Raw genomic sequence first — 12,612 nt, forward strand, 5'->3', positions numbered from 1 at the left:
TCCTTGAGCTCGCTAGAGGATGCCTTCTTCGACGGCGATGGCTTTTCTCAGGAACAGCAGAAGCGTGCAGCTTGCTGAAGATGAAATGAATCAACATATAAGCCTGGGAGAGCGCCTTATATACACCATGGCCACGCCCATTCTGGCGGGTCATGACGCAATGAGCGCGCGGGCGCCTCTCATTGGAAGCGGGTTCAGCCCTGCTCTCCCATAGGCTTAAGCAGTTCTCTCTGAGCGAACCAATGAGCTGCTAGCTAGCCCGCTCTAGGTCTGCCGCAGAGGAACTGCGTTGTGTATGGATACAAAATTATGAAATAATTTTTTGGCTTCAATATCTCAGCAAAGATGAATCTTTCCCGCAGCGTAAGCTAGCTTACGCAATACGAGAGAACCTCTCGTAAGAGAACATTAGCTTTATTTATAATATGCCTCTTGAATATGAACATGGCTGTTTTTAACATAACTTTGCTCACACAGCACATACTCGTAATTCCAGGGTGCAGGCATCCGTAAGACCCTCATTCCTCACTGTAGCCTAAATGAACTGCAGTAGGGGCACACAAAAGGGTGTCAAAGGTCAGTATCCTGATCCGGAGATAACAAGGAGCTGGGGAGCATATGTCATGTTAGATGTCATTACAGCAAGATCGCTGCATTGGAGACAATAGCACAGAGAGACTCGATCTCTCATTTGAGCTAACATTGTTTGGCGAATGGTGGAAAAGAATAGCTCTAAAACGGCAGCTGCCTTGTTAGTTTATGAGGGCAGAACGCTACTTTTTCAGTGGCCTTGTTTCTGGAAGGATTTTTAAAAAGTTGATAAACATTTATACACCATGAAGCAAAACAAACAGCTGCAAGTTGAATCACAAATTTGATTCAAACTGAAAATCAGACGAAAAGACAAAGGTACACGACTGTACTTAACGGCATTAATGAAGGAGAGAACTACAATCCCACGAAGCATTGTGAATGATATAATCGAATTAAAAACTTCTATATTTTTACATTTAAAGTGATTATATTTCACTAGTGTGTGTATAAGTGTGTGTGTGCTTTATTGGAGTGGATGGGCGCTCAAGAGTGTTTGATTCTCAGATTGGTGGAAATTGTTTCTGCAGAATTATGGGTAATGTAGTTTTTCACCAGGAGTTTCGCTTTTAAACATGATAAATAAAAAAATGAGTTGAAACGGCTTTTAAAAAGGCATTTACCATCGATTAACAACCTCGTAGCAGTAAGTCTGTTTTTTATAGGTTATCATTCTCAATAAATTCCCCTGTGGAGAAAATGAATGGAATTTTTACTTCCGTAACCCGACTGTTGCACTCTGTGGCTTTACACAAAAGATGCAATTTTCCAGTACAAAGTCTCCGTGCTATTTGATTTTGAATGCTAGGCGCTCGATTAATCAACTTTGAGGTCTTTAGGTATTAACTTTTGTTAACCCTAATAGTTAGCTATAATACGGTATTACAACTTCTAATTGTGAAACTATGTAGAATGTACTGTACTTTACTACTGTACGTGGGGCTGAATTTCAACTATCCAGAATGCTTCGTTTGGCCATACACAAAAGCCATTGAGAAGGGATGTGAAACACTACCTTCCTGAAAGAGGACGTTGGCTTGAAACACACCCTTTCAGCTTTTTTTCAGAGCAGGTTTCACTCCATCTTTTGAAGAAACGTGAATAAGAAAGCCAAGACATTTTCTCTGAGGTAGACCTATTATTCCCGCTGAGTCCAGCACAATATTCACACTCATTAAAAAAGCACTGTAAATGTTCAAGATTAACAAGAAACCCAATTGAACCAAACTATCGCAGTGTTCAAACAAGCAGGAAACATCTAAACACCCATGAATAAGATAAATGAGCCTTGTAATGGCACTTATTATCATGGCCTTTGAACATTTGCTGGAGTTCTTGTTTATAAAAAAACATGCCATTTGAGTGATGGAGATCTACTGAGAGAGACGCTCTTCCCAAATTGGGAATTATTCGAAACTTTCTGTGAAAAAAACTAGCATGCTTCCCCACAGATGCTCTATAGACTGGGATAGTATCACACTATAGCAAGTTATATCTTTACTGTATTCCAAGTATAATAGTATACCAGGTAAGCTTTATTGTATCTAACCACAACCAAGCCATGTTTATAAGATATGGGTGCATTTTGCCATATAAAATAGAAATGTATGTGTAGAAAAATCTTATAGAGCGCAGATATGCAGATTGATGTAAATGCTTGAGGCATTTTTGTAATATATATAAGCAAAACTGAATTAAGGCTGTAGCTCTGTTCCAAAACGTGATCTGCCTCACTGCGGCCTAGATCGTAATCATCATGAAACCTCATATAAGTGAACGATTTGGAGTGCTCTACATAGGCAGCCGCAGCAAGTCTGTGTGCTTTCCACATGGGAGACTCGTTTAATTTTAAGTGCAACAGTCGGGTTCCTGAAATAAAACTCGTTTTCCCCACAGGGGAATTTTTTTTTTTTTTTTTTTTATAACTTGTAACCCATTATATACTATGGGGCTGTTGAATGCTTGAAACTGATTGGTTTACGAACTTTTTAAGGTGTGCAATTATTTTCAGGGAAACGCACGGCTAAAGTAGTTCCAGGCAGGTCTTGACCGCATTACAGTTCTGTATAACTTCACCAAATGATTTCAGTTATTTGAAAGGTCTTTATAGACACCAAAACAAACAACAACACTGACCAAGCACATAAATATAGTAAACAGTAGGATAAAAACAGCTAATTATTTCCATGTTTTTTGCCACACACTCTCTTTCTCCTGCTCTCTCCCACTCAAACGCACACATACAGTACGGACAACACACTCACACAGAAACGTGTCGTCAGCGCTGATCTGAAGATTTGGTCAGTTAAATAGTTGAACAACTTAAAAGCTACATCAAATTTCTCACTAGCGATGTAATAACAGCGCTGTTCTTGGAGCAGATAAACTTACAGTTTCGCTATTAGTAGACGCTGCTGCCGAAAACACTGAGAGATGCACAGACTCAGGTAATTCACACACGCTTCATCTCTCTCTCTATCTCTCTAATAATTGCATTAATAACTGCATCACTCTGCTATCGGTGGCTCAAACCTCCATTACTAGCTCTAAAATTACGTTTTGGAATTAGCAACGGAGGCTTGGGATTGTTGACTCGGGGCCGTTGATGAATTATTAAAAAATAATGCATTATTTTTATAATAATTCAATGGCCCGTCATCAATTATTCCTTACTTAAAGTCAACGAGTCTGTTCTTCTATCAATAAAATGTTCCCAAATGAACCAAGAAATGATGTGGAATCATTTTTCTCATGTACCATCAAAATGTGTGCAGTAGAGGGTTAAATACCACATTTAAATGACATTAATCAATACTTTTCACTGTTGATTCATAGTTTATTCATAATCAACGCCCCATCCACAATCATGTTTGTATTGCTTTACTAAGTTTATCGCATTGAATTATGGAGTTGCTTTTACCATGAATACTGCCTTAGAATTGGGCTAAAACAAGAGGCACTAGATTTATAGTGTCTCCTGTTTTGTAACAGCCTTTCATGTCAAAGGGTGCACATAAGATTTGGAACAGAGCATGTGTGTGGTAAGAAACAGTTGTTGATATCTCATGACCACAACAAGAATTGTATGTAAGGCATAGAGCCATGGCTAACAGGTCAGACCTTTTTTTAGAAGTCATTGTCCATTGTTCATTCATTTAATTCAAATGATTTCACTGGCACAAGTACATAGACCAAGAGGCATAGGATGTTCTGTGACAACAGTTCTCATGGCTTTCAAAACAGTTGTCGAAGATTATTCATTTCACTTTTTGAGTCACTTGTTCTCTTAATTGCTGTATGGTCACTCCGAACATTTCTAGCAAAGAGAGAAGCGTCTGGAGTTGATGTTCATCTTTGTGACACCAATGAGGCGCAGTGGTGAAGAGAGGCCAAACCCCGGGGTGACGGGTCCATCACACAAAAGATCCGACAGCTCGTCACGCTCCTCCAGGCCAAAGGTGGCGTCATTGAGCATTCGACGGTGCAGGTGACATGTCTGCTCCACTTTGAGTTTATTGATGTCACCGCGTAGTCGCATGAGCTGGCGTGCCAATTGCTGGTCCTGGATGCGCATCTCCATCTATGAATAAATACAATTTAGGAGAAACTCATTAAGGCTTATTATGAGAACTATCTGACACCTACCGGTACTCAAATTTCATAGTGATTATTATGAAACATACACCTTAGTCATTATGAAACAATATTGGCTTATTTTACACAGACTAAGGTTTAGATGCACAACGAACTGCACAATAATAATTGAACAATTAAAGTCACCATGAAATCAAAATGGACAATTCTTATTTTTTATGGAATATTTCAGTATTTTTTTTTTTTTGTGCACAGCATTTATTTTTTTATACAATTAATTCATGTTCCCTCATAATCTTTAATCAAAATAACTTCGCCTCCCTCTTGCAAGGACATCTCTTCTCCGATGTGTTTACTGGCGCGAGGGCGGGACAGCCTGTCAAAATCAAGTCCCGTCCTACATTTTTCTCTTGTTTGTGAAGTCGTTTAACTTGGATATACTTCAAAATAGGGAAGAGAAGACTATCGCAATTAACTTCTGTTTCATGCCGACTTTAATGTTACTGTTCATTGGTTTGCTATTGCTTTGGCAAAGTTGTGTTTGTTGCCTATTAAAGTTATTTTTTGTCATATTAACTGCATTTTTTTAAAGGGGTCATATAATGGTACATGCACTTTTGCAAGTTGATTGTACTGAAATGTGTGTTGGCAGTGTCTGTACACAACCATCATATAATGATAAAAATCCATCCAGTGTTTTTGTTTTAATCTCCTTATATGTTTTCCCCTGCCTCAAATCAAGCCGTTCGACCGCGTGACGTCACACGCTCGGAAGCCCCTCCCACGATTGTTGATTGACAGCAGCGTTTCAACACAGACCCGCCCTCGCTCGTGAGAGCTGTCAATCATAGTCCGCGCGGACCGGCGCGGTCATTGTTGATACGCTGGAGCACTGTCTATGAGCAGAATGGCGTCTAAGCGATTGTGGTGTTCTGTTCTTGGGTGTAATAACGAACACAGTCATTTTAATGTTCCTGAATCCGAACCGCTGAAGACGCAGTGGCTGAGTTTGTTTTCGAAGGGAATATTCCCCACGAGCAACGTCAATGCTCTCATGTTTGCGCAAATCATTTCACACCAGACTGCTTTATAAACGAGGATCAGTATAAAGCTGGATTTGCTAAGAAGCTGCTCATGAAAAAAGGTTCGGTACCAACTATTCGTGTTCTTGCTGAATCTCCAGAAGAACTGAAGTGAGTGTAACGTTTTATTAAACTTTATATTAATATATTAATCTTTGCAAATCGCTAGCTGCACGCTTCACAATGAATGCGTCTAAGGTTTACACTCAGTCAGGGTACATTACGGCATGTTTTCTCTGTATGACGTTCTCAATATAATTCATAATCCCACGTTTATACTGAACAACGTGTTATGGTTATTGTGTTACAAACGGTGTAGCACAGAACAGAGGGGCGGGGTGAGCAAAGCTCATTATCATTTAAAGTCATACGCACTGAAACGGCGTGCTGAAAACAGAGCTGTTTTTGACCAGGTAAAATAACTGTTTTCTTACAATACTAATGAGAATTTTTAATTAAAGTATATTACAAACTTTTAATTTAGACCCTAAAGAATCATATTAGCTTGTACAAAAATGGCATTATATGACCCCTTTAATGTGGTTGTTGAGTGTCACTGTCATAGTGGAGTTTATGTACCAAATCAAAATGTGTAAGACTTAAGGTATGTTTACATGACAACAATGTACCAAAAACAGAAACGTTTTTTTCCTTTGCGTTTTTCACGTACAGACAACAACGTTGGTAAAATGATTCCTGCTCACACGGATCCATGAAAATGATTAAAATACGCTGTATTATTCATGCCAGGCCAGTAGTTGGCGATGAGACTTTATAAAGGAAAAATCCCACGCCTGTATAGACTGAACACGTAATACGCATGCGGATGATGCATTTCTCTACTTTACAGGTTTACAAGGAGACGATAATGGTATATTTTTTTCCAAAAATTGCACTTTTTCAAAAGTTTGTGTTTTCAGGTCCCCCAAATGCCGTTGTCGTTTAAATGAACAGCCAAATCGCATAAAAAAGTTTTCAGTTTTTAATCGAAAACGGTGTTGTGTAAACGGCGCCTCAGTGCTCTTTTGATAGCCAGCAAATATGACATAAATTAAAAGAAGAATATACCACTGGTAGGCCAACAGCTGATTTTTCATTTCTACATGTTGTCATTACTTGAGAAATATTCACTTTAAAAGTTTAAGGGACAAAATCATAAAAATAAAACAAATCTGAATTGTGCTGCTTAATATTTTAGTGGAAACCTTGATATTGTTTTTCAGGATTCTTTTTTTTTTAATGAATAGAAAGTTCAAATAAACAGCATTCATTTGAAATTGAAATCTTTTGTAACATTATAAATGTCTTTGCTGTCGCTTTTGATCAATTTGATGCATCCTAGCTGAATGGATAAAAATCTTCCTGACTTTTAAATGGTAGTGTTAAGAGCTTTCAGACTCATGGCAAAATGCCTGGCGTGAACCTACTGCTTCTTAATTGCTTAATCGCTTCTAACCATTTAAATAAACATGGACATGTAGATCCATCTTTGTTAGCAAACATGCTTTTGTCCATTTCACATAACAAGTGGCTCAAAATTGGGAGAGGTGGTATGTATGGATCGTCAGAAGTCCTCTTGTGACTGGCTCTGTTTATTTGTTTTTGTGTCCAATTTCCTTTGCCCAAATGTTTATGGACACACACGGGGCACCAAAGGATGTGGTGAAAGGAGCCTCATTGCGTGCAGCGGCTATAATAGACTGTGCATACAAGTATGCCATGAACCACATGGCTCAGTGGAAGAGAAGTGATTACATTACAGGAACAGAGAGCGAGGAAACAGGCCGATCGCCTCTCATGCTCATCTGCTCACCATCCTTTCCACTCACTTTAACATGAATGGCAATCTCACGCAGTGATGAGGTAATGGAGGCCTGCGCATTCACTCCATTGTTTCATTCAAATTAGCTAACTAATGGGGATGATTTTTGTTTTCTTCCCTTACAAAAAGATGATTGCAAAGAAGCAGCAATTATTGAGAAAAATCTGATTTATTTGCGAGAACCTGATAATGACAAATAAGAGATAAATCTTTTAAAGTGTAAAAACTTTTTTTTCTTACCATTTTCAAGAAAGAAAACAAATTATATTTTCCATACACCTTGAATGAACTGGTGTTCAAAATCATTATTTCACATTTTTAAAATATATTTTTCCAGGTAATTCTTAAGGTAAAATATCATGAATTATTTGTTCATAAATATCATATATATCATTTTTTGGGGAGTAGTACCACTTGACCATTTGTTTGTTTTTGCATGTTGGTTACGCGACTATTTGGTCTCAAAAGAAATGAGTCCACTCCTCTTATGGACTTTTGCTCCCTTCACATATTATCGGAAATGTCCTACTTCCCACTTCTAAAGTCGTGATTATGAGCTCATCACATTCAAGTGCTTTGTTGTCGGGAGAACAGGAATATAACGGAGGACACCAGGTTTAATGTTGCCTATTTATTTGAAAAATCTTATTAAAGCCAAAATGATATTTAGCATCCTTTTCATTGACAACCATAAACATTCACCGCGCTATAGATAGTCACGACTCTGGAATTTCGGTGTATTTTCGCTGTGTATAAAACAAACAACATACTTCAAATTATTAGATGTAAATATGTGCACTACTTTAACGACAAGGCGATGTGTTGTAATACAAACAAATAATTAAAAACCAGTCGGCAATCGTTCTCCCCTCCGCCATGTTTAAAGTTTATGTCATGCCCAACTCTAGTACTTGGCAACTTGGGTATCAAATAATCCATGTGAAGCGTGTGAAGGCAGCATCAATATTCAGCTATATTATTGACCTGACTAAACTGATACAATTGGATGAGAACTGAACTGAGCTGAATGATGACATCACTGTTTTCTACAGAGCTGCTTTATAGTTTAAATGTTTTATGATCTTCACAGTGTTATTGAACAGAACTGAATCAACACGGTGACTGAACTGACCTCAGCTAAACAATGACACTATTTTCTTTATAGATCTGCTTTACAGCAGAATTGCACTTTGTTTGCATCAATGAATCATTATTTGCCTGTTTATCCTTGTATAAAATGTAATATAAATCAAGGTGACTTGACTTAAGTATACAAATAATAATAAATGCATGTTTGAGCCGTTTTAACTGCAATTTGCACTAACAATCTTAAAATATGTCAGTGCCACTGTTTCGTCTCAAGATGCACACCAGTAATGTTTGTATCTAAGGCACGTTTATAAAAGCTACTTAAATGTCCTAATTGAACTAAGGCCTAATCCTGGCTTAATCTAAGCCCTGTCTGTAAATCCAGGCCTATACTATGCCGATCTAATTAAGATTTTCTTTCAAGAATTTAATCCATTTCAATATCAAGTTTTATCACCGTAATGTTTTTGACTTTATGCTGTTGAAAAACTATTAACATTAATTATATGTCATTTTACAGTAATTCAGTTAAAGGTACACTATGTAACTTTTTTTGCTCAAAATTGACAAAAGAGAATGAGCGAGTGCGTCATAAATCCGTCTTCCAAACCTTGTTGTTGTCTTATCCTGAATCACTACGGCCTGTAATGAGTGTTTATATTCGGACTATTTTTGACAGAGCGGGACGCCAACCTGTGCAGAGTAGCCTAGTACCTCGTCATAGAAAAGAGAGAAGTAGTTCCGGCTACAATGTTCTACTGCAAGACGCATAGTTCTGTTCATTAACCGCCAGAGCGCCACATAGGTCGGACATCAAGTCCTAATTAGGATACAAACTGGTTTTGAAACATTTTGACTTACCAGTTCTTTTCTAAGCCAAACCAGAGCTTCGTCAATATTATCGAACCCTCTGAGGCTCTTCGAAATCAGGCCGTTTCCTGCAGTCGCTTGGGAATTCTCTATGTTCCTCTGAGGTGTTGCACTGGGCTTCAGTCCAGCACCTTTCTCCAGGGCTGACGAGCTCTCTGGCACGGCTGAGCTTTTGGAGCTCTGAGCTTCCACTCGTTCCTTCCACTCAAGATAGGACGGCCTTCTGGTTTCAAGTCTCAGCTTCTCAGTCAGTGCTTTCAAGTTTCTCAAGTGATCATCTGGGACAACCTCAACCTCAAGGCCATCATAGTCCTCTATATCAATCTGAGGTATTGAGCTCGCATCCATGGCCTTTGAGGAAGTGGTTAGTGTCGCCAAAAATAAACGGTGAGAATCAATTTAAGTGTCAGATTATCTCATCGCCTTGTTTGATCAATAAAAATACAGACCTTTGGATTTGCTAGTCTGCGGGGCTATTAAATAAATCAGCAATGGGGATATTGACCTTCCATTTCTCCAGCAGTATCATCCCAGTAGTGTAGTCATCCAAACATATCTTGCTTCTTGATCCTTTCCTTCAATCGAAACAAACTTGGTTACCTTTTTATCATTTAAATGTTTAGGCCTAATATTAAATATTTATGTGTATCAATTACATATAAATTCACCATCCTTTTCAATTTAACATTGATAATGACTGCTAGTTGACATGTAGTTACTTAAAGTTACTTAAAGTTAGTAGAACGTTATCAATGAAACTAAGAACGAGATTTATTTAATAGTACCAATACACTGAATGTGTTTGAAAATCAAACCGTGGACTTCCATAGTAGGAAAAAAAAAAACAACTATGGAAGTCAATGGCTATACCGTCAACGGTTTGATTACTAACATTCTTCAAAATATCTTCTGTTGTGTTCAGCAGAAGAAAAGAAACTCATACAGGTTTGGAACAACTTGAGGGTGAGTAAATGATGACAGCATTTTCATTTTTGGGTGAACTATCCCTTAAATTGATTTTATATGATTATAAGTCATTTAAATTAATACACATTGGATATATGATCATTTAAATTAAATCAAATAGATGCAAATACCTAATATTAAATAATTACTTTTTTGGAGTGAAAGTAAAAGAAATGAAAGTTTCATTTGGTTTTAATTCTGTCAAATCAGAAGTTATTCTACCTCCTAATCCAGATCTTCTGGAGTAAATCATGGGTTAAACGGGCAGTGTACTGATCACATGAACACTTTCCATCCATGCCTTATATCACACGCTCAATCTTACAAAGCTGGTGGTTTCCATAGCAACTAAGCCCAGCCTATGAGTCAGCAGCACTGAAGACTGTCTGCTCTAAAGAAGTAAATGTCACTACCAGCCAGACCTGAATGTGACAATGAGCAAAGAATATAATGCTGCTCAATTACAGTCTCTCATTACTCTAATACAGATAAGCGAACCTACTGCTGGACAGACATAATCATATGTAGTAACTGGCAATAAATGGGGATTGTGCTTATAATGTAATTGGTCTCAGGACCACCCACATTTATAATGCTTTTCCATAAAGCTGTCTGTCTAATGTACGTGTGATATAGTGTTTGGCATTTTGCCTTGATGTATTCCATCATCACAGCTGCTCTAGGAATGTGTCTTTCCCATAGGAGGAGAGGATGTTAGAGTATGTTGGTTCTTAATTGGCCTCACTTTAACCTCCACACGGCTCCAGGACTAATCAAACTCGGCTCATTTAGCGCTTTGCTCTGTGTGTGGCAGCAGTGGCGTCACTCATCTCACAGGGGGATCCATTCATCCCAGACCACTCTCACTTTAGACTGAAAAAATGTGCTTCTTTAAAGCCATAGTGACTTTAAAATATAAAGTCGTGTTGAAAAAAGTGCAGTCTCTACAAAGAGAATAAAAATACTGTATGGAATGTGAGAAACAAATGACAACATGTCTAGGTTCTGATGAATATTCACATTCTGTTTACATAAGCATGAATATGAAAATGCCTGTAGTGTGATATTTATCAACAGACTAAATGAGCTCTGAAAGTGATCAATATATAATATAATTAGTGCTGTCAAACCGATTAATCGTATCTAATAAAGGTTTGTAATATAGATGTGATTAATCACGACTAATCGATTTGACAGCACTAAATAGAATAGACTAAAGTAGAATATATTTTTTCTTTTTAAAAAAATGATTCTCTTTTCGTGAGTCATAATAATGGTTTTGAGTGCTGTATCTTTCCACACACTCTAACGTTTTATGTTTAGAATGCAGATCTCAAGGGGAAAATTCTCCTTTTTTTCCAGACATATTAAATGTTTTCGGGCCAAACAGACAGTTTAGAATAAGTCATGACTGAATTTATCCATGTCTAATTAGATGTCTGTTCAAGACAGTTGTCTTATAGCCGCAGTGCAAATCTGCATAAAATGATTGTTCATGAGTTGCGCTTCATGAATATTATAAATAATGTATTTTCCTAAATGACTAATAATTTTCTGTTTGAGCTGTTTAGTTGTCTTTTACATCTCATGTCATAACAACATTTCTTTGATTATTATTACCAAATAGTTTATTTATTAAACATGGCACATAGCAATGATTAACTCAGCCTAACTGATGCAAACTAAATAAAAACTTGACAGGGTGTTGAATAACCTGTAGACAGATCAGGAACATTAAATTGGTATTATAATGTCATAAATTTGGCTATACTATTTTAAAATGCAATACAATCATGGTCAGTGAATGCAGCTGATTAAAATGTAAAGAGTTCATTTAAGATTATCCCAGATCCTGTATACAAATCTGAATAAAAGTCATTAAAAAAAAAAAACCTTCCAGAGCACCATGCTCAGTAGTGACTCTTAATTAAGATTTTAATAGGCTACTTTTATTTTCTAAAAAATAAATACAAATCGAAAAATATTCAGTTCATATGGGGTTTAGAGAGTCTGAACACTACCTTCATACGGATAGTAGGCTATTAAAGAAAAGATGAGTCTTACCTTCATAGCCTAGTAGTTTATCAGGTAGCCTACTTGTAGACAGTCTTCTTGTCCCGCTCTACTGGAGAGCTCAACAACACTGCTTTTACTCCACACTGTGTCTTGAATGAGATGAGAGGCTTGAATGGAGGAGGGGCGTAAGTTGCGTCAGGTTGTGGTCGTCGTGGAGACGGTAAAGAATCTGCTCAAAGCCGCGAATCCAGCAGCATCGCCGGATCTTCTCACAGCAAGGAGAGGCCAGCATTAGTAGACTACTTCTCTAAAACACAGGCTATAGATGACCGTTGTCCACTTGTGCATCCATCCATCAGTAATACAGGTATAGGAATCCTGTGGAAATATCACAATAAGCTATCAAACATTTTAAAAGCCCAAGGAATATTTTGTGTAGCTATTTCAGTTCTTTAAAAATGTAGAAAAACAGAAAAGTAGGCTATAAGAACACAATTTTGTCGTTTCCATTATCCAAGAAGACCATGCATGCATTATAGGCAATTGGGCTAATTATGTTTGTGTGACCTCTGGTGGATAATG

The 12,612-nt window shown here is 37.6% G+C and overlaps 1 protein-coding gene across 1 annotated transcript; it reads right to left on the reverse strand.

The window, feature by feature from the left end:
• Window positions 1–3,321: 3,321 nt before the first annotated feature.
• Window positions 3,322–9,504, reverse strand: fam167ab (family with sequence similarity 167 member Ab). The gene is made up of 2 exons (XM_056264502.1): window positions 9,040–9,504; window positions 3,322–4,171 (listed from the first exon to the last, which is right to left on the reverse strand). Exons 1-2 carry the CDS (start codon window positions 9,394–9,396, stop codon window positions 3,908–3,910), a joined length of 621 nt encoding a protein of 206 aa, XP_056120477.1. The 5' UTR covers window positions 9,397–9,504; the 3' UTR covers window positions 3,322–3,907.
• Window positions 9,505–12,612: the final 3,108 nt, after the last annotated feature.

The sequence above is a fragment of the Rhinichthys klamathensis genome, unplaced genomic scaffold, assembly GCF_029890125.1.
Source record: "Rhinichthys klamathensis goyatoka isolate OS25496 unplaced genomic scaffold, OSU_Roscu_1.1 h1tg000221l_1, whole genome shotgun sequence".
Taxonomy (NCBI): Eukaryota; Metazoa; Chordata; class Actinopteri; order Cypriniformes; family Leuciscidae; genus Rhinichthys; species Rhinichthys klamathensis.

What these genes read in the sequence shown, in the direction of transcription:
- fam167ab (XM_056264502.1), bottom strand. Translation starts at nt 9,396, where the DNA reads ATGGATGCGAGCTCAATACCTCAGATTGATATAGAGGACTATGATGGC. An exon ending in TTTGGCTTAGAAAAGAACTG is followed by an intron (nt 4,172 to 9,039) that starts GTAAGTCAAAAT and finishes ATTTATTCATAG; the next exon opens with ATGGAGATGCGCATCCAGGA.